The following is a 22,830-nucleotide window of genomic DNA, read 5'->3' on the forward strand; positions in this document are numbered from 1 at the left end:
TTCTGTATGTTGCCAATGCAGGGGATTCAGGTTCAATCTCTGGTCTGAGAACAAAGTCCCATGTGTCGTAAGCTTGACCAAAAGATTAAATGAAATGAAACAAAACCCTACATGCAAGCACATCATAATAAAATTTCTGAAAATCCAGGACAAAAAGAGAAATTTAAAAAAAAAAAAGAAGAAGAAATTTTAAAACTAAAGGAAAAGAAACTATGTTACCTCCCATGGAAGAACTAAAAGGGGCAGGAGAGGGTGGAGTTCAAGCCCTGTTGGGGAAACGGGCACCTTCTGTCTGGGCAGGAAGGGGAGCTGGGTGGGTGCAAACCGGAGCAGGTTAACTTTGGTTGTCAGGAGGATTTGAGAATTCCAGGCTAGTTTTTTTTTTTTTCTTTTCTTTTTGAGAAGTGGGAAGGGAGGTTTACTTGTCAAGAATGAGAAGAAAGAGCGGGGAGAAGTTCTGAGTGAAGTGAAAGTCGCTCAGTTGTGTCCGACTCTTTGCGACCCCATGGACTATACAGTCCATGGAATTCTCCAGGCCAGAACACTGGAGTGGGTAGCCTTTCCCTTCTCCAGGGGATCTTCCCAACCCAGGGATCGAACCCAGGTTTCCCGCGTTGCAGGTGGATTCTGAACCAGCTGAGCCACCAGGGAAGACCCTTGAAGAAGGGGTGACATGCTTGCTGTGAGCGTGGGAGACTGAGTCTCCCAGAGACACGCGTCAGCACGGCTGGTCCCGTGCCGTATGTGGGGCTGGTGACACGGCGGGGCAGACCTGGCCCCTGACACGCACACTGGGCTTCAGGTCGCCCTACTACGTGCTCACCTGCTCAGGGGCAGGGAAGCGCATGCAGCACAGCTGACTCAGCCAGCTGGGTGTCCAGAATCATAGAGCAGCCAGGAGGCACTAGCAACACTCATCCTTCATTGTGTAAGATAAGCAGAGGTCAAAGAAGGTTGAGACCCACCCAAAAGTTACAGGGCAAATCAGAAGTAGCAGCTGGAAGGGGCCCAGGGTTCTTCATTCCTTGGGCGGTTGACTAATGGAGGTGTCTCTGAGTAACTCAACGGCCGTGTATCTGCTTGGTGGGGAAAGTGCAGCCGCAGATAATTGAAAGGCCAGTAGGGCACGTCCTTTGGTCTTCTGCATTCTTTCAGCGATAACTCAGGGCTTCACCACTGGGAGGGTTTTCTCTGCTTCTGTTTTTTCCCTGTAGACAGACCAGGATCTCCAAGCAAGCTGAGCCTCTGAGCAGTAAACAGGGTTGATGGAGAGGTGCTGGCCTAGAAGAACATCTAAGAACCCAGCCTGACTTCCATTAGAGCCCGGGGCTCTGTCTGGCTGTGAAAAGAAAAGTCTCAGCAAAAAGCAAAGGAGAACTCTTAAAGCGGACAGGGAGCCTGTGGTGACTTTCTCTGAAGGTCACGCGTTATCTGCTGTAACCGCAAGCAAGGCCTCCTGATGCCCTTTGATTTTCACAAAGGTAGAAATCAAGGAAAGTCAACTGAAACCACAGCTATGTGAAAACAAATAAATAGATAAATCTTGATTTCCCCAAGAGCATGGGGAGAGCATTACCACAGGGAAGTCAGACAGCGGTGATGGAGCCAAACAGACGTCCCCCGGGCCCTGACACTTTGTGGCTGGGTGATCTTGAGCACTTTTCTCATCCTCCACAGCCTTGGTTTTCCGATCTGTAGAGTGTGGATCTATTTCATAGGATTGGTGTGAGGTTCAATGGCTATTTTGTGTAAGAAAAAGAAAACTAAGTACCGTGCCTAGGCTTAGTGAGTTTATTCAGCTTTTGAAACCAAATGATGTGGTCACTCTTTGTAAGCTGAGTGGATCATGTCCCTTTTTACTTTTTCTTTCCTTTTCTTTTCCTTTTTACTCTGAAATATATTGAAAAGTCCCTATAATGGGTAGGTATAATTAAATAATTACTAAACATCCACATACTCACCACTCAATGTAAGAAAGATTAAACTGGGGCTATGGAAACACTCCGTGGCCCCTTCCTTATCTGACTCCCTCTATTCCTGCTCCCGAGTCAAGGGTGTTTCAAGTTTTTCTGTTTATCATCTTTTGTTTCCTGTCAGGTTTTATAACACATGTATATATCCCCTCCAAACAATGTATCGATTCATTTTGACTGATCTTGGAATTTATACAATTAAATCATACTGTGTACATATTCTCCAGTAGTTTACTTTCTTGATATCAAGTTTTAAAAATTCATGTATACAGTTAGGTGTAGCTTTAGTTCATTCATTGTCACTGCCAGGGTCCACTGGACGAACAGGCTATAATATATTTATTTTTATGTTTTTCTTTTTTTTTTATGTTTTTCTTTTCACATGAAAGAGCATCTGTGTAGATACTCAAGTTATTCAACAACATTTTAATTGAAAGATGCTTGCTCCTTGGAAAGAAAGCTATGACAAATCTAGATAGCATATTAAAAAGCAGAGACAACACTTTGTCAGCAAAGGTCGATCTAGTCAAAGCTGTGGTTTTTCCAGTAGTCATGTATGGATGTGAGAGTTGGATCATAAAGAAGGCTGAGCACTGAAGAACTGATGCTTTTGAACTGTGGTGTTGAAGACTCTTGAGAGTCCCTTTCACTTCAAGGATTTCAAACGAGTCAATCCTGAAGGAAATCAACCCTGAATATTCATTGGAAGGACTGATGCCAAAACTCCAATCCTTTGGCCACCTGATGCGAAGAGCCGACTCATTGGAAAGACCCAGATGCTGAGAAAGATTGAGGGCAAGAGAAGGGGGCGACAGAGGATGAAATGGTTGGATGGCATGACAGACTCAATGGACAAGAGTTTGAACAAATTCTGGGAGATAGTGACCGACAGGGAAGCCCGGCGTGCTGCGGTTCATGGGGTTGCAAAGAGTCGGACACGACCCAGCGACTGAACAACCAAGGTTAATATGGGTATACAGCTGAACCCAATACTCCTTTTAAAAAAGTCAGTGCAACCAGAGAAGCTCAGAAATACCAAAGGGAAATGGAAGTTTCCAAAACCCCAGCGAGCACAGGGAGATGGATGGGGTGAACGCTTTGAGACAGTTCCCACTTAAAAGTGACCCGAATGCCACGATAAGGCTCCAGGTCTCAGACTGACGTTTAAGAGAAACAACCAGCGAGCTGAAGCTTCACTTCAGTGACTATAAACCGTTCCAGGAGCCACGCTCCATCCGGGTGCAGGGAGCCCAGATGTGCGTTCCTGGCACGTGGTCACTCCTCCGGTCACAGCAACCTCAGCTCCAGGGCAAACGTCAGCTGCATGAAAACACGGACAGAAATGCATGGATTTTTTCCAAAACAGAAGTGAAGGCAAAATCGAAAATCAGAGGGGAGCTCTGATGTAATTTTTTTCTCCCAGGGAATTGCTAAAAATGTAACCGCATATTTCTTCACACTACCAACACTTAGTTCCTGAGGACTAGAGGAATTTTTTTGGGTTTTTTTTTTTTTTTTCTAAAGAACTGGGATTTTTCTCCGCACAAACATTACATGTTTATGGAGAACATACAGAAAACACAGAAAAGACCAAGAAAATTTAAGAAGAAAGCATAAGGCCACTATTCGCAACCTTTTGATACAATCCTTTCAATTGTTTTACAGGGTCTATAGTACATTCATTTTGCTTTTCTAATTATGTGCTACTGTAATACTATTTTGTAACTTAATATTTTTGTTTATCGATATCTATTTTCAATATTCTTTTCAATATCCTTCAACCACATTACTTTTAATAGTTGCAAGGTATTTCTCTGAATAAATGTACCGTAACTTATTTAACCACTGCCTTATTTTAGACATTTTGGCTAATTCCAACTTTTCGAAATTAATAAAAGTTATTAAGATAAACAATGTTGCCCTCAACATCCACATATACATACTTTTTGGCAAAGTTCATGACGATTTCTAAAGAATAGTTCCTGTAACTAAAATAGTTGGGTGAAAGCGAGCATGCGTGTTTAAGCCTGTGACATATATTGGTGGTTGCCTTCCATCCAGTTCCACCAGCAGTTTATAGAACACCTGCCTCTCCACACGCTCGCCAACACAGAGCTGTGTCACTTCTTAAATTTGCTAAAATGGTCCCCAAACTGCACTTGTTCTAATTTTACACTGATTTAACTGCTCAGGAAGTTGAGTACTTCCTCTATTTATTGTCCGTTTGTGTTCTTACTTTTGTAATAAGCAGAGATTTAATAAGCTTTTTCTAGCCCCAACTTCCTGTTTCTCAGAGAATATAAATGTCCCTCAGAAGGGGAGGCGACTTTTCTTTGGGCAAGAAAAAAAAAAACTGTTCTTGGCTTTGTGGGAGTTTAGTTTCCTCAAACACACACTGCTTCAGGCTAAGGGGAACAGGTTAAGATTGCACGTCTAATAATTCAATCTCGTGATGATACATGTTGAGGGCACAAATCAGAGAAGATTTTAGAAGAAAGCTCAAAGAGAGCGTCAGGTGAATTTGCACCGTAATTCGGAGGTACTTTCCCAAGAAACAGTCTCAGTACAGCACATACACTCACCACATCCTGTTACCCCAGAATCCTTCCCCCCTCACCCACTCTGAAAGGTCTTCGGGGTGTGGACCAGCTCCAAGTGAGCAAAGCTGAACTGGGGGTGGCGGTCAGTTTAAGAGGCCAACAATTCCTCGGGGATAGGACAGAAGGCCTGGACTTTTAACTCCCAGTCAGAATTCTGCAGCGACCATATAACCTTAACAAAAGGCATACCCTCCGAGAGCCTCAGTTTTCCCATTTGTGAAATGGGACAACCGCATCCCCAGGACAAGACTTTGGTGAGAATGACCCGGAGGTGGAGTTCTCAGCTCTGCATTGGGCGCACAGTAGGCTTTCAATAATAACTCTGATAAGAATGCATCCAACCATCTCACAAATATTTACGGAGTGCCATTAAGTGTCACGCACTGCTCCAGGGCACCTGGGAATGACAATAGACAATAAACCACAGGTAAAGCCAATTACGCAGGGGCAGAAGGTGATAAGCACGTGGATAAACAGAAAAGAGGTGAGCCAGCAAGGCAGAGCAGGGCAGAGGGCAGAGCTCCTAAGAAGGTGACCTTGGAGCCAAGACTGCAAGGGAGGGAAGGGAGTGAGAGAGCCTGGAGCCTGGGAGAGGGATCAGCCCAAGGAACTGGGAGGCAGGCTGCGTTCGGCTGTTCAAGGATCAGCGCCCCAGAGAGGACTGAGCGAGGGGGCAGGTATGGGGCAGTGGGCAGCTCACGGAGGGCCCCGTGAACTGCTGTGGGGCGGATCCGAGTCTGTGTGTCTACCTCTGTATTGGTTTCCGGGCCTTGAAGGAGGTTAAGAGTCAAGTTGAGAGGCCCCTGGAAGAGTTTGGGCCCCCTCAGAAGCAGGGTTTGGCCCCGTCCTCCTGGATCAGCCTTATCAAGGTTCAAGCTGGGGGACTTCCCTGGTGGCCCAGAGGTCAGAGGTCAGGAGTTGGCCTTCCAGTGCGGGGGATGCGGGCTCCATCCCTGGTTAGGAAGTTGGTTTCCCACAAGCCGCATGCCATAGCTACAAGAGCCCCCACTGCACCAAAAGATCCCGCATGCCGCAACTGGGACCTGATGCAGTCATAAATAAATACTAGTTAATAAGAAAAAAAATCTCAAGCTGGCTGGAGTCTGTACGTTAGCCGGGGTGGAGGCAAACTTCCCACGGGTCTTGGAAAAGCTCCCAGAGGCCACTCCTCTGCCTCCCCTGTCTGTACCCACCACGGGGTTCAGCCCCAGGAGAGAATGTTCTGGAGCTGCCCTTGCTTAAGCTCCCCCTCAGGGAAGTGTTCATTCAGTGCTTTCACCTTTCCGAACTCTTCTCCAGTATAAACAACACCCATCCCCCAATAGCAGCAACCTGAGAGGCTCTGGCAGGACCATCCCCAACGCTCATGAGCTCAGGGCATCCAAGAAGAGGAGGGCCATTCCATCTGGCTCCAGCAGGACTGCAGCTACGTGACCCAGGGCAGAAGGCTGCCCAGGGCAGGAGTTGGGAGGGTCCCCCAACAGGGGCTGCGAGAACTGAACGGCACATCCTTAGACTGCAAAAGAATCCCTAACATACGAAGTATTTCACTTGGATTTGAAGTTGACAGGGCTCAATTTGCGTGTTTATGTGTGCATGAATCTCCTGGTACGTGCTGTTCAGTCATGTCTGACTCTTTTTGACCCCATGGACTGTAGCCCTCCAGGCTCCTCTCTCCATGGGATTTCTCCAGGCAAGAATACTGGAGCGGGTTGCCAATTCCTCCTCCAGGGCATCTTCACGACCCAGGGATGGAACCTGCATCTCCTGCATTGCAGGTGGATTCCTCACCACTGAGCCATGTGGGAAACCTGAATCTGCTGGGACTCTTTCTAAATGACAGATTCAGACTCCAGTAGGTCTGAGGGAAGGCTAGAGATTCTGATCTTTGAGAAGCTCCAGGTAACCCTGGTGCCCCGCACTTTGAGTAGTGAGGGTACAGAGCAGTGGTTTTGATAGAGGTGGGACCACCCACAGGAGCCAGTGGTTGCAGCCAAAGGGTGGGTTAGGAACTGCCAGCATTTTGTGAATTGAATCAAGGATGTTGGTGATTCTTCAAGGTCTAGCCTGCTTCTGCTGTGACTTCTGAATATTCTGCTGGACATTCATGGAGATGGGGGAAGTTTATCATTTTGTGACATGGACACTATTTTTCATAAAAGTACAACCACCCCAAGGCTAAAGTACCACAGTGGTTAGAATACTAGCTCTGGAACATGCTCCTTGCCACTAATGGAGCTGGAAGGTGAACCAAGATGCTGGTTTCTAGAAGCTGAGTTCTTAACCACTGTATTATACCATGGAAGGTGAGAATCCATTAGATTACCAAAGCAATCCAGTGAAATAAGAACAACAATTCTGATACCATCTCCTTGATGAGGACTCTGAAGCTGAGGGAGTTTTTGTGATTGTTTATTTTTTAAAATTAACTTATTTTTTATTGGAAGGACTGATGCTGAAAGTGAAGCTTCAATACTTTGGCCACCTGATATGAAGAACTGATTCCTCGGAAAACACCCTGATGCTGGGAAAGATTGAAGGCAGGAGAAGGGGGTGACAGAAGATGAGATGGTTGGATGGCATCACCAACTCGATGGACATGAATTTGAGCAAGCTCAGGAGTTGGTGATGGACAGGGAAGACTGGCATGCTGCAGTCCATGGGGTCACAATAAGCAGTCCGTGGGGTTGCAAAGAGTCAGACATGACTGAGCAACTAAACTGAACTGATTTTTTATTGGAGGACAATTGCTTTACAATATTTTGTTGGTTTCTGCCATATATATCAACATGAATCAGCCTCAGGCACAGGTATGTCCCCTCCCTCTTGAGTGATTGTTTGAGATCACTGAATACATTGAAGAGCTTTAACTGAAGCCTCAGCACTCCTCACCCAAGGCTCCATCTTACATATCTAATACATATCACGGGTTTAGAGACAGAGTCAACATTCATGCAATGTTTTTGAATAACAGGTGAATGAATAAAAAGGTCTGCCTATGAGGACTCTATGTTTAAAACATTACAAGGCAATCTCAAAAAAGAGCAAAGTTGGAGGACTTAAACCACCCAACTTCCTTCAAAGCTACAGTAATCACGTCAGTCTGGCCTTGGCACAAAGACAAACAGGTCAGTGGAGCAGAACAGAGAACCTAGGAGAAGGTCCACACTGACATGGTCCTTTGCCTTTCAACAAAGACACCAAAGTCAATGGAAAAACTCAGAGTCCTTTTTCTAACCAACGGCACTGGAATAAACTGTATTCATATGTTGGAAAAAATGAACGTCAACCTGCACCTTTCACCATTCACAAAAATTAATGAGCTGGAGCAGGGACCACACATAAAAGCTATATTTTTATAAAAGCTTCTAGAAGAAAATATGGCAGAATATCTTTATGACTTGTGGGTGGATAAGACAGAGAGGACCTCCCTGGTGGTAGAAAAGTAAGAATCCGCCTGCCAATGTGGGGAACACAGGTTCGATCCCTGGTCTGGGAAGATCCCACATGGGCACACATCTAAGCCCCTGTACCACAACTCCAGAAGCCCGCACATCCTAGAGTCCACACTCCACAACAAGTCCACGCTCCAAGGCCACCACAAGGAGAAGCCCCTGCACCGCAACGAAGAGCAGCCCTCGCTCTCTGCAACCAGCAACGAAGCAAACAAGACCCAGCGCGACCAAAAATAAAAAGCAATTAATTAAAAAAGACAGAGAAGTAACCACGAAAGAAAAACCTGATGAATCAGACTTCATCAAAACTAAACACTTCTCATCCTAAGACACCATGACTTACTATGAATTACTCTCTGCGCATATGAATATGCTCACAATAAGATGTAAAAGAGAAAACCACCAAAGATTAGCAAGGTTTTTTTTTTTTCTTTCCAGCTGTCAATCTAAGTAAAATGTCACCTCAGCACTTCACTGTGCTCCAGTTTATCCCACAAGACAACACATCACTCGTACCCTTGCCGACCAATCCCATTTGATATCATGACAACCACACAGCACGGGTCAAGGATTATGAGATAAGACTCACCTGTCTCAAGCCTCCTGAGAATAAAGTGTTCAGCACTGGACTGGGTGAGATGTCTTCTTGCTTCAAAACAGGGCTCGTAAGGCGTCTGGGGCTCTCTGGACTGAGAGGTTTCAGAATATCTGGTGTGCTGACCTTCTGAAAAAACAAACATAATATTAATACGATAGTCTTCATCTCATCAGTTTGGTTTTGTTCAAATATGATGACTTCAATGAGCATGGCTTGCATGTCACTAATATGTAAACTTCTGAGTGCTGAGTAAGGCATGCTTCCATGTGAATATATGAATACACTCACACACACACACACACACACGGTTATAAGGCAGACATCATAGAGCTTTGAGACATTCACAAACAGTGATGGGTGGGTTACTAAAGTACTGAGTGAATGAAAGTTGCTTAGTTTTATCTGACTCTTTGTGACCCCATGGACTGTAGCCCGCCAGGCTCCTCTGTCCATGGGATTCTCCAGGCAATAATACTGGAGTGGGTTGCCATGCCCTCCTCCAGGGGATCTTCCCCACCCAAGGATCAAACCCGCATTGCAGGCAGATTCTTTACCATCTGAACCACCAGAGAAGTATCTAAGGATTAGGAGAAGTGTTAAAGAAACTGAAGTCCGTATTTGACCTTCACAATGACACAAGCATTTAATCACATGAAATATAGTATTCAGCCTGACAGGCAGAGTTTCATCTCTGATATGCTCATTAAAAAAGGAAAAAAAAATCAAAATACGTCTCTAAATTAAACAAAAATATTTTATAGTTGGGACTTCCATAATGTGTACAGCTTTTGCTGTCAAATATGGTAGCCACTAGTTGCATGGGCTATTTAAATTCCAATCAATTAGAATCAAATCAGTTCAGCTTCTTGTTTGCACTAGACACATTTCCAGCGCTCAGTAACCACATGCGGCAGTGGCTAGAAAGTTCTGTCTGCAGGGGTCCCCAAACTCCAGGAGCTAATGCCTGATGATCTGAGGTGGAGCTGATGTAATAATAATAAAGAGCAAAGTAAATGTAATGTGCTTGAATCATCCTGAAACCATTCCCGACCCCCGATCCCCACCCTGGTCTGCAGAAAAATTATCTTCCGTGAAGTCCGTCTCTGGGGCCAGAAAGGCTGGGGGCCGCTGTACCGGACAGCAAAGGTACAGAGCAAGGAGGGGCAAGCCTTGTTCTGGTTGAAAAGACAAAGTTTCCAAATTGAGACTTTAGACTGTGACACTGGGTTGGAAGTTCAACTTGGAAATATAAACACTTGCGCTACGGTCATAATTTTCAGGAATGAAAAGCTAAGACTAGCATAGAAGAAATGAAAGACATGACTGCCTCTATAACATTTGTTCATGCTCTCAATTCCCAGAACTCAACTCAGTTCCATCAGACATTTGTTAAAGCAACACGGTGTTCAATGTGCCACTCTAAGTCCTGGGGGCAAGAGGAGGAGGGAAGGGCCAAGATGCTTTGTCTGTTCTCCAGGGACTTACTGTGTGCGCATATGCTCAGTCATATCCAACTCTGTGACCCCACGGACTGTAGCCCGCCAGGCTCCTCTGTCCATGGCATTTCCCAGGCAAGAAGACTGGAGTGGGTTGCCATTCCCTGCTCCGAGGGGTCTTTCTGAGCCAGGGATCGAACCCGAGTCTCCTGCATCTCTTGCATTGGCAGGTGGTTTCTTTGCTGCTGAGCCACCTGGGAAGCCCTCAAGGGCTCACTAGCTCATCAGAGATACAAGCCATTAAAACGGAGGCACGAGCCAAGTGACGGGACAGAGGAGGAGGGCGAGTGCAGGAGGGGCCCCCAGGATGGTCTTCAGTGGGAGTGTGACCTGAGTGGGTATTGAAGGCTGGCTGGGGAGAGACCCAAAGTTAGGGTATCCCAGGATGAGGGGCTATCACGATGCTCAGGTGTGGAGCATGTTCCTGGCACCTGCTAGAGGCCAGAGCAACTGCAGGCACCAAAGAGGCCAGGCAGAACCTGGCCATGAGATCACGCCCAGTGATGCGTGAGGTCCTCCAGAGAATAGGCGGCTTGGGGGTACTAAAGAGTGGGCAGAGGGCTGGAGGAACCGGACACCCAAGGGGAGGATTTCAGAAATGAAGGTGTTCAAAATGGAGACTATAAGACAAGGCTCACCTGAAATTAAAGAAATGCAGATTTTTAAAAATTGTCTATCAGCTTCCAGTATGGCTCACTGGGTAAAGAATCTGCCTGTATGCAGGAGATACAGGAAATGCACGTTCAATCCCTGCGTTGGGAAGATCCCTTGGCAGAGGAAGTGGCAATCCACTCCAGAATTCTTGCCTGAAAAATCCCATGGACAGAGGAGCCTGGCGGGCTACAGTCCAGGGGGTTGTAAACAGTCAGACATGACTCAGCAACTCACACACTAAATTAGCAATTATTAAAATAACAAGTATAAAGTTTAGTGTTTGCAGGAGTGCTAGAAAACAGCTACGCTGCTCCTAGGGTTGTGCAGACTGAGTCAACCCCAGAGGAAGGCAATTCAGCAGCAGAAATTCACTTCTTGATGAATCCTGGCCCAGATACTTCCCGGAGAATTTCTGCAGCTCAAACTTAAAGGATAGAGACACAACTTGGAACCAATCCTGACCTGATTTCTCAGGGATTTCTCATCCAGGCATCATTTTAAGACAATGATTTCCTATTTCTGTGTCTCAGTGTCACCCCCGGCAGAGGGGCGTCAGCATCCCTCACTTACAAACGGTACCCACCGCGTTGCCTCCTCACTGCTGGCGAGAGGCTCCTACATATTCCAATGGAAGTGTAAGCGGAACTATCGTGAGCTCACCAGCTCAGGCGTGTGTAATTGCAGTCTGACAAACATTCTATTTAAAAATGTGCTGTTTATATGCTGAACTGGTAATTATTTAGCATTTATAGATCATGCATAATTACTGAGCACTTTATAAACATTTGGCTCAATTTCTCTTTAAAACAGCCACAACCTCAAGCAATGTGGGGAGAGAGAATGCCTACAGAAAGTCCTGAGCATGTCCTGCCAAGAGTGTGGCAGTGAAGCGGACACACCGGGGACAAAAGGTCTACCTGGTGGGGGCTCTCTGGCCACACCCCTCCACCCATTCTCCTGGCTTCTACCCTTGGGCACCCCAGCCCTTCAGACAACCTTGCTGTCGGCCGGCGGGTGCCCCCCACGGCACGAGCAGCCGGGGAGGGTGATGTCACATTGCATCACTTCAGAAGGCCAGGAGCGAAGCCTACAGATACTTGGGATGCCCCAGTACCTGGTACGTGACATCAGAAGTGGAAACTGCAGGTCTGCAAACCTTGCTGATATCTCCTGGCAGGAATCACAGGAACGCTCTCGGGGGCAGCCTCCAACTGGCCCTGCTACTCCAACCGCGTTACCCCCCAGGCCATCCCTCGGCCCCCGAGTCCTCATCTTTAATGGGACAGTAACAGCCCAGGCTTCACAGGGGTTGTTTAAGGACTTAAAAAGTTCATTTGTCCTCCTTAGGTGGAGCATATGATGAAGAGGTTAAGAATGTAGAAGTTAAGAGTCGGACGAACCTGGGGTGTATTCCTGGCTTCACCTTTCATGAGCCATGGCGGTTAACCTTGCACTAAAACTCAGGTTTTAGATATTTATCATGGGAGCAGCAAAATCTTTCCGAGAATTTTGTAAGAATGAAATGTGATCAAGTATTGGGTTTGCCAAAAACTTCATTCGGATTTGTCCATAAGACCTTACGGAAAAATCCAAACAAACTTTTTGACCAACCTAATAAGTAACACACGCTCCATCCACCCAAAACACAGTGTCACCTAAACACACGCTGACACTCTCTTCCACCTCTTGATTCAGGAATATCAGTTAGGACGGTGTTCATGTGAGTGCTGTGGAGCCGAAAGGAACATACACTTGTTTGCACTTCAGAGTCTCAAAGACCTTCCAAATACACGTCACGCACTCTCCACGGCTTGCCCTTACAGTGAGGCGACACACCACCTGCTGGTCCCCGAGCTCCTCAGAAACACACCTGAGATCCTGCATCTCACACCCACTGCCAGATCTAGTGACTCTGAATCTGCATTTCAACAAGACCCCCAAGTGACTTGCATACATGTTAAAGCGGAAAATCAGCGTTCAGCCTCCAAACCAAGACTGATGAACACCCCCCCCACCCCTCTGGGCCTGCATTTCTGGTTCTGTTGCCAGAGGTCTGTGACAATCTCCCTAAGCGTCCATAAAGTAAACAGGGTCACATGAATACCCACCTCGGGGTGGTATGAAGATAAAAGGTAAAGCTTTTAGCAAGAGCCTGGCACATAGTAACACATAGGAGCAATCTAGATTTACATTTAGATAACAGAGACTCTAAACTGCCACCTAAGTTATCTCTGGGGATCTTGGCAAGAACACTGTGCTGATCTGGGAGGAACAGGTAATAACATCTTCATTCCCTGGGGGTTGGGGGGGTGCTTTTGGATGCTCAGGAGGTCACGTGATGACCTGGTGGATGGGGGCAGAATTTAGCATCTTGTGGAAGTGTGTGGAAGTCCCAGCTGGAGGGTGAGGTTACCCTCACCCCTTTGCCTATAGAACAGTCTGTCTGGGGACACCCTCAACAGAGCTGGTATTGGCGCCAAGGTCACCTGTCCTGTCTAGCCAACCGGAGTTGTCACACCCACCCTGCAAACATCCAGGTCACCTCAGCTGGACCGGAACCCAGGTTTCCTGACCCTAAAGTCCGCTTTCCCTCACACTCCAGCGCATCTGCTTCTGGCTCAGTTAATCCTGGTGGGAAGAGTAATTCTTTCCCTACAGGCCTTTGTCAAGTGAGATCTCTTCCGGTGGAGATACCTGCAGAGTCTCCCTCATGACCACACCTGAATGTGTAGCGTTTATGGTTTCAACAGTTTCAGAGATCAGGACAGATTTTAACCAGAAGTTGTTGGAAGCAGGACGTGCCAGCCTCTGGCCTGAGTGAGTGTATCCACAGACCGGAATAAGTGGGCACACGGTAAGACTGCAGCTGAGCCTTTGTGCTTGGCGTGGCCTGGAAGCCTTAGGGGGCCACGGGGGTCACGTGGAAGCCTTTCCCTGTTCTGAACCATGTTCCAAACTCAATACAACTGAACTTTAACCTTCATTTGGCCAGCACCCCCACCCCACCCAATGGAGAGGTTTATAAGTGCTTTATAGACAGCTTGATGTCCTATGAAATAAAAGGACAGAGAACTCTACAGAGAAGATGGGCAGGTGTTAGGGCAGCCGGTGGGGTGGCCGGGGATACCCTGGTGCTGGCATTGATCGCCGTGTCGGACAGGCTCCTCCTCTCCGGCCGGCCCTCACGCTGACTGGGGACCGTCTCCGGGTGCTGCTTGTCAGAGGTCATGTCATTCTGGGACTTGGAGAGTTCTAGAAAAGAAATACAAGGAAGACAGGTGGGAGCACACAGCTTTGCTGAGAGCTTTCTCCAGGATTTCTGCACCCCGAGCTCTGGGGCCCAGGGGAGAGTCCCTGACACCCCGATGGACATGGGGCCCTGACATAGGACGGGGGGCTGGTTCCGGAATGGTGACCGTGTGTCCCCAGGTCTCTGCAGGCAGGGCTGCCGTCAAGGGGGTTCAAGGCCAACCTCCCCACCAGGTTACCCCGAATTTGGGTCATTATACCTCCCAAGTGTCTGGTTGTCCAAACACAAGGAAGGAAGCTGAACAAACACGCTGGGTTTTTAGGGGCTCCTTACAAAGATTTCACAATTAAATACCGCTTCTTAGGGCAGAAATAAGCCTTGGGGTATCCTTATAACCATTTCCATAAGCAAATCCTGAAAAGATGACTTAAAAATTTCTTTGCAATGAATTAGTTCAGAATTAAGATGAGTAAGGGAAGCAGGAAGGAACCCCACATGGTTAAGTGCCCCCTCAAAGGTGAGTGTGTTCTTTAAAAGGCTTCCTTTTCCCAGGAGAGCCTTGTCATTCTAACATGGACCTTGAAACCACTCAACACTCAACAGAGATATAATACAGTTCACATATGTCATTTCAAATTTTCTAGTGGCCATATTTTAAAAGACAACAAGAACCAGGCAAAATTAATTGTAATATTATATTTCATTTAATGCAACATATCCAATATATTAGGACTTCCCTGGTGGCTCAGAGGGTAAAGGGTCTGCCCGCAGTGTGGGAGACCCGGGTTCAATCACTGGGTTGGGAAGATCCCCTGGAGAAGGAAATGGCAACCCACTCCAGTATCCTCGCCTGGGAAAATCCCATGGACGGAGGAGCCTGGTGGGCTACAGCCCATGGGGTCGCAAAGAGTTGGACACAACTGAATGACTTCACTTTCATTCAATATATTGTGAAAATATATTATCAGTATTAAAATTGTTAATGAAAAATATCACTCTTTGGTCAATAGCGAGTCTCCTGAATCTGATGTGCGTTCTACTCTGGCCACATTTTAAGAGCCACGTGAGGTCAGAGGCTATCATGTTGGACAGCGCCCCTTCAGAGCACCCCTCTTTCTTGAGATCAGCCCCTCACGCTGTTTATTAGCATCTCCCGCGTGCGCTGGGCAGGGCTGAGTCTGCGCATTGTCTCTGTTCTCTAGACGAGATGAGATCCCACACGTGCCCCCCCCCCCAGCCCCGGGGCTCCCCTCTCCCCCAGGATACGTCAGAGTCGCTCCTCTCTGAGCTGTGCCATCCATGACGCTGACAAGTCCACCTGCTGGAATCTTCGGGGCCTCCTGCGCTCCTGGCAGCAAGAAAGGCCCCGGCACACGCCAGGCCTTCAGAGCTGTTGGCTGATACAAACACAGGGACGGGGAAGGGGTCCTGGCTTTCTCCAGGAGCCGGTATGCATGCCTGGCAGGCCAGAACCCCCAGAGAGGCAGCCACTTACTTTTCATGTGGGTGGTGACAGACAGAAACAAATTTTCCACGGACTTATTGAATCCTTTAAACTGCCCGAGTTCCTGCAACTAAAGCAGAGACAGAAGGAGAGAGAATGAGACTTCTGTCTGATGACCGGTGTCTGCCCCCGCAGGCTCTAGGCCACCAACCCCCAAACTCCGGCATGCGTGGGCACAGGGGTGTGTGGGTTCTCGGGGTGCCCGCGGGGGGTGTGCACGTGTGTGTCTGGGGCACGGGCCTCTTGGGAGGGAGGGAGGAGCCCTCTTTTTTCAGCGTCCCTCCTCTGAGTTTTGACACCTGCCTTAAAGGGAGGGGCAGTACTGTGTGGTTGTCCACAAGCTAACTACCTCGTAGAAATAAGCACGGACACGTCATGGGCTCAAAGACTGCAGTGAGCACATTCTCGCTTCTCTAGCCTCTTCTCTTATGTCCCCGACCCCAGCTCTGCCCAGAGGGGACGTCAACGTGGGCAGAATGCACTCGACAGAGGAGACGAGGTAAGCAGACTGGAGCCAGGGGTCAGGGCCAGTGCAGAAGAGAGAGGAAAAAGCAAGAAAAAGAACAGTAATGAGGCCACTCCCTCTGCAAGTCCTATCCATCCATCCATCCATCCATCCACCTGTCCATCCATCCCAGTTATATGTTTTGAGCACATCTGTGCTTGAGTAACTTCAGATAAACTACTCTCAAGGAGTAAAGGAAGCCTCTCCCAAGGAGAAAGTAGAGCAGGATTTTGAAAGTCACTCTGGGGTCTCAGTTTGAAACTGAAAAAAGAATTCTCTCACCGGCAGACGTGTATATCTTCTGTGTACAGATGGAGTTACTCTCTTTAATAAGCAGAATAATAAATAATCAAGACCACGTGTTTCCATGGCACTCTACAGTTTCCAAGTACCAGCACAGACATTACTCGGGTGATTTCTCACACCAGCCATGGGAGGTAAGCCAGACGAGTATAATTATTGCCGCCTCCCAGGTGGGAGTCCAGGTAAGAACCCCAGGATCACACAGCTAACCGCTCTGGATGGGTAGAGTCCTGGTCTTCTTTACGCTAAGCGCCTACACACACTCAATGACACGCACACGCACATTTCCACAGGTACTCCCCCATCTGCGAGTCATACGCCTGTGAATCAACCTGCATTTCCCTTTCCAACTCCCAAAGGCCCCTGACACACATGGCAGCCCATCCAGACCCCCATACTCAAGGGCACGGTGAGGGGACAGAAGCAACAAAATAACAAGAGCAAAGAGATAAGGATGTGAGATGCAGGCGGAAGATGAGTCTGCTGACAGTGCAGGGCGTGGGGGGTAGGGGCGGCCCCAGGGCCCCCCAGCGCGTGATGGAAACCCAGACACCAGGCGGAGCCCAGCATCTCTAGCCTCCTATGGGTGCCCTCCTTCCCTCCTGGCCTGGGGACCCCGCAGCCGAGGTTGGATCGCTCTCCCATGAGGCTCAGCCTCTCAGCCGCGTGTCCGGCCGCATCCCTCCCCGTCCCCACCCAGCGGGAACCGGACGGGCGCGTTACCCTGGCAGGGCTGCCGCTACACTGGCTTTCACTGTGAGGCGGTGGGGTGGGAGGCACCACGGAGATCTTGCTGCTGAGGGAAAACACAGGGATAAGAAACGGGTTGTGAGTCTTACGCGTGCACAACATTCACATTTATCCTGTAATTCAAGTCCTCTGCCTTTCTGCAAAAAAAACACTTCCCCACTTTTTAGAAGCGGGTCTAGGACCCTGCCTGGATCTGCTCCGCACAGGGCCGACTTCTGGGGTCTGCACTTCTGGGGTCTCAGACCCAGGCACTGCACTCCAGCTGTGTGTCCCCACGACAGCTGGGGCGCGGGGCCCCTGCTCTGTGGCCTGGCGGCCCTGGCACCCGGACTCCACACGTGGCTGACTGCCACGTGGACCTGAGCATCCTGTCAGTGGACAGCGCCCAGCAGAATGCCCCAGATGTCACGGATGTGAAAATCGACCAGAAGAGGAATCTTAAGTTTATGCTAAAAGAAGTTGGCGGGGAGACGGAAGGAGTAAAACAATGAAAAATCCGGAAATTGGCAAGTCTCACAATAAACAAAACAAAACAAAAAAGGCTGCTGGTGGAGAGTTTTCAAGAATACTTTAATAAATTCGGCATAGTCCGGTGTGTGAATTATTGCTCGCTTCATGATGACTGGGTGCTTAGAATTTTGTTTATAAAGTTACTATCTCTCAGGTCATTATTCAAACCCACCAATTTCGTTCCACAAATGTTTCTAAAGTGTCAGGCACCGGGCAAGATGTTGGGGACATGAATGATTCATAAAAGCAAATGCTTGGTTTAGAATCTCATTGGGGCATGTGCGCTCAGTCATGTCTGACTCTTTGCCAACCCATGGACAGTAGCCCACCAGGCTCCTCTGTCCATGGAATTTTCCAGGCAAGAATACTGGAGTGGGTTACCATTTCCTTCTCCAGGGGATCTTCCTGACTCAGGGATTGAACCCGAGTCTCTTTCATCTCCTGCAATGGCAGGCTGACTCTCTACCACTGAGCCACCCGGGAAGCCCCGAATCTCACTGGACATGCCATCAAAAACAACATTTTGTTTCTTGAAAACATATGAGGAAAATTCAAGAAACAAAAAGTCTTGTGAGAAAATCCTATGCTCGATCCTTCTAGCTTTTCATAAGAATGTGGAAATATCTCTGAATCTTCTCCAGACACTTTTTATCATCTTTTTTAAGTTACATTCCAAAGCAGTGACATCTGAAAGTCAGGAGATCTATATGTTCTTTCAGTGAGTCCTCTGTGCTCCAGCCCCGAGGGCCCAGGACAGCCTGGCCTCTGACAACACTCACCTCAGCTTCTGATAAGATTGCAAGAGCTTTGCTCCGGCTGTCTCGTGCTTGCCTGGAAGCGATATCGGTAGAGGTCACTTATTAGTAAGAATACAACGCAGATGATGGAAATACAGGATACAATACATTAAAATTATTATTTTCCTAACAGTGCATCTTGTGATTAAAAAGTAAGAGACCATTTTGGCGTGTGTGCTGTTGCTCAGTTATATCCGACTCTTTGCAACCCCAGGCTCCTCTGTCCATGGAGTTTTTCAGGCAAGAATACTGATGTGGGTTGCCATTTCCCCCTTCAGGGGATCTTCCTGACCCAGGGATCGAACCTGTGTCTCCATCTGCTTCTGCATTGGCAGGTGGATTCTTTACCACTGAGCCACCTGGGACTCTGTACGTTTTACCGAAAAAAATCATGAAACTGTACATGTAAACAGGTGAATTTTGTGTTACCTAAGTTATATTCCCCCTAAAGCTACTGTTCCACACACACATACACCCACACACAGTATGAGACCACACTTGCTGGAAACTATTGCTTTTACTGAAAGTTGATGCTGGATTAGATTTTTAAATTCTGGATCATTTGAAAAACACTTCAAGCTTCTAAGCTTCCATTTGTCCTCTGCAAACATTTCATAATGGAGTGACTATATTCCTTTAAACATTCTTTGTTACGGAGATTGAATTAATCTTTTAAAAAATGTAATCTACTTATTTCTAGTTATAGAGGCTAATAATTTCCTAAATAAGACTCCATCTGATATAGTACTCTTTTTGTTTCAAGGAAAGGGGATTTTATGATGTGCTGTATTAAGATCCCCAAAATAGAACTCTCTAAGCCCACAGTCCTGTGAACACAATGTTTCCCGGCACAACGCACAGGGTGAGGTCAGCGCACTTGCCCAGCCTGGAGACCAGAAGTGAATTCTCTCAGGGAAGTTCCCCAGAAGCCTCCAGAGTGCCCAGCACACAGCTGAGAACTGCCAGATGCACCGTCCGAGGAGGTCAGAGTAGCTCCCGTGCTGTGTGTTCAGAAGGCTTTCTTACTGTTGCTGTCAGTCTCGTCTGACTGCAACCCCGTGGACTGCAGCACGCCAGGCTTCCCTGTCCTTCTCTATCTCCTGGAGTTTGCTCAAACTCATGTCCATCTAGTCGGTGATGCCATCCAACCATCTCATCCTCTGTCATCCCCTTCTCCTCCCGCCTTCAACCTTTCCCAGCATCAGGGGCTTTTCCAATGAGTCAGCTCTTTGCATCCGGTGGCCAAAGTATTGGAGCTTCAGCTTCAGTCCTTCCAATGAATATTCAGGACTGATTTCCTTTAGGATGGACTGGTTGGATCTCCCTGCAGTCCAAGGGACTCTCAAGAGTCTTCTCCAACACCACAGTTCAGAAGCATCAATTCTTCAGAGCTCAGCTTTCTTTATGGTCCAACTCTCACATTCAGCCATGACTACAAGAAAAACCATAGCTTTGACTAGACAGACCTTTGTTGGCAAAGTGATGCCTCTGCTTTTTAATACACTGTCTAGGTTTGTCATAACTTTTCTTCAGAAGGCTATCATCCATCGCAAAGAAAGACTTAAGTATTCCATCATCTCCATAAGACAGGAGGAAGGGTGGCGGAGGCAGGGCAGTAAGACAGTCAGGAATTACAGTCCTCTGCCTTTGAGTGACTGATATCAAGCCCCAAACCTTAAAGCTGGGGATGGCTAACCCCCCAGCTGACCCTGAGCTGATCGCCCCCTCCCCCAAGCCCATGGGATTCTCCAGGCAAGAATACTGGAGTGGGTAGCCATTCCCTTCTCCAGAGGATCTTCCCCACCCAGGGATCGAACCCGGGTCTCCTGCATTGCAGGCGGATTCTTTACTGTCTGAGCTACAGGGACTGTGCCCATTGCCAGCCAGGGGTCCTGACCTGGGGGGCTCAGGTAACGGATGAGCCCTGAAATCACATTTCAAACTGTGAGTCCACCTGCCCGTGTGCACTTTTGGGGGTTCCTTCACCGTGGTGCTCACCAGACTCTAACAGGAGTCTGTGAGCCTCGTCCCTGTCTGACTACAAGAGAACCCTTTAAAAATAAAAAAGGCCTCACATCTGCAGGAGCCTCAGGGAAGAAGACAGGGTGGAATCTAAAGGCGTCACCCCAAGGGCACCGAGGGCCCCGTCGCTGCGAAAGCAGAGAAAAGCAGGGGAAAGAGGGAGATTAGACAGAGACTGCTCGTCCAGCCTGTCCTGGGCCAGAGCGCAGACTCCGAGGGAGGGGCAGTTCTGAGCCCTGGGTGTGGGTGGGGGGGGACTGGTCACAGCTCAGGGGCTGCTGGCCCCTCGCCCTCCCAGCCCTGGACTGCTGGGGCTGCTGCCCAGAGGCATGGCCATCAGTGACAGCCCCCCTCCCCCCAAAACAAGGCTCCTTCTCCCCACCACCTGCAGCCCTCCAGCAGCTCCCTACCGCCCACACCTGGGCCTCCACCCTGGGAGCCCACTCTCCCACCAGCCCTCAAGGAGGGTGCCCCATTGTCCTACTTACCCTGGGCATTCTCCACTCACTCCCCTCGCTAATTGCCCTTCTACCGGAGGCCTGTACCTCCCTCCTAAACCTCAGCTTGGTCTCCCTATCACATTCCTAAATACCCTTCCTGAGCCCCAGGAGGCTGGGCCCAAACACATGGCTTTCTGCTGCCCCCTGCTGGCAGCACTGGGAACCACCAACCTTGGGATTGACACACCCTATCTGTCAAGTCCAAATAGTATTCCAGGCTCTGTACCTTCTCTGTCCCACCTGCTCAACTGCGCACTTGTGACTGCAGCCATGGTGTTAAAGGGTGGGTGTGTCTGTGTTCTCACAATGGACATTGAATTTTCTTGTAATTTTTCAGTTTAGTTGCTCACTCTTGTCCGACTCTTTGCAACCCCATGAACTGCAGCACACCAGGCCTCCTTGTCCATCACCAACTCCCGGAGTTTACTCAAACTCATGTCCATCACGTTGGTGATGCCATTCAACCATCCCATCCTCTGTCGTCCCCTTCTCCTGCCTTCAATCTTTCCCAGCATCAATGAGTCAGTTCTTCGCATCAGGTGGCCAAAGTATTGGAGTTTCAGCTTCAGCATCAGTTCTTCCAATGAATATTCAGGACTGATCTCCTTGCAGTCTAAGGGACTCTCAAGAGTCTTCTCCAATACCACACAGTTCAAAAGCATCAATTCTTTGGGGCTCAGCTCTCTTTATGGTCCAACTCTCACATTCAGTCATGACTATTGGAAAAACCATAGCTTTGACTAGACAAACCTTTGTTGGCAAAGTAATGTCTCTGCTTTTTAATCTGCTGTCTAGGTTGTAATTTTTTATGTCTCACAAATGTTCTTCTTTTGACTTCTAACCATTAAGATACATAAAACATTCTCAGCTCACAGGAGTTACAAGAATGGGCAGAGGGACAGGCTTGGCCTAGGGGACCCCGTGTGCCCCACGCTCTTTTTCCTCCAGATGTTGGGGGGGGCAGCTCTCAGCAGGGAGCTGGTGAGCAATGCAGAGTCCCAGGCCCACCCCCAGCCCCACGGAGTCGGCCTGGGGCACTGAGGCTGAGGAGCAACCCTGGGGCTCTGGTCCTGTATATCACCACTTTACTGGTTTTTTTTCTCTTCTACTCCTCAGTCATTTCTTACCAGAGGCTTTCCTTAAAAAGCACTAAATATTTATTTTTTGTTAACGTTTAAATTCATATAATGACTATGGGGAAATGTTCGTGGAAAGATGCCCCGGCTGAGGTCTCCTGACTGGCAGGTTGGGGTCCCGCTCTGGTGGCCTCAAGGCTTTACTGAGAGCAGTTGTGGGTCTAGACCCCGGGGTCCTAGGCTTCGGGCACATCCGGCAATCATAGACACATTTATTATCATCGAAGCTGAGTGTCTGCCAGCGGCTGTGTGAGACACTGACTGCCTTTGCTGTGGGGCGTCACCAGGAGCCGTCTCAATTCTGTAAGTGAAAACCGAGGCTCATGGGGACCGTGGGGTTGCTGCTCAGTCGCTCAGTCGTGTCCGACTCTATGCGACCCCATGGACCGCAGCACGCCAGGCTCCCTTCTCCTTCACTGTCTCCCAAAGCTTGCTCAAACTCATGTCCACCGAGTCGATGATGCCATCCACCCATCTCATCCTCTGTCGCCCCCTTCTCCTCCTGCCCTCAAAGCACAGTGGACTGTGTAATGGGCCCAACACTACAAATGACAAGAAAGCTGGCATTCACGTGACAACTTGCCTACAAAGCCAGACACAGCAAAGTTAGGGCAGCAGGCCAGTGACCATATGAGGGGGTGACCTTCACTCTGCTCTAGCTCGTGTTTGAAATGTTCATAATAAAAAGCAAGAGCTTTTTATGTGGGGAACCACTACACATAAACCAACAACCGAGTCTCTGAAAACTCTTAATCCCGTCTGATTTTTATAAGTGGT

The 22,830-nt window shown here is 48.3% G+C and overlaps 1 protein-coding gene across 3 annotated transcripts in view; it reads right to left on the reverse strand.

Moving 5' to 3' along the window:
• SYTL3 (synaptotagmin like 3) overlaps positions 1–22,830 on the reverse strand; it is a 90,720-nt gene that overhangs the window by 17,380 nt on the left and 50,510 nt on the right. Inside the window, exons 1-6 of one of the 3 annotated variants that reach the window (XM_065927746.1) lie at positions 20,906–20,967; positions 18,378–18,429; positions 17,062–17,134; positions 15,522–15,600; positions 13,904–14,028; positions 8,618–8,752 (exon numbers count right to left, since the gene is read on the reverse strand). In XM_065927746.1, the coding sequence (XP_065783818.1) occupies positions 8,618–8,752; positions 13,904–14,028; positions 15,522–15,528 (267 nt within the window). In that variant the 5' untranslated portion in view covers positions 15,529–15,600; positions 17,062–17,134; positions 18,378–18,429; positions 20,906–20,967. Of the gene's footprint in view, positions 1–8,617; positions 8,753–13,903; positions 14,029–15,521; positions 15,601–17,061; positions 17,135–18,377; positions 18,430–20,905; positions 20,968–22,830 lie in introns of those variants that run through there. The other 2 variants (XM_065927745.1, XM_065927744.1) reach the window with 2 other exon arrangements.

Source organism: Muntiacus reevesi, chromosome 3 (genome assembly GCF_963930625.1).
Source record: "Muntiacus reevesi chromosome 3, mMunRee1.1, whole genome shotgun sequence".
Taxonomy (NCBI): domain Eukaryota; kingdom Metazoa; phylum Chordata; class Mammalia; order Artiodactyla; family Cervidae; genus Muntiacus; species Muntiacus reevesi.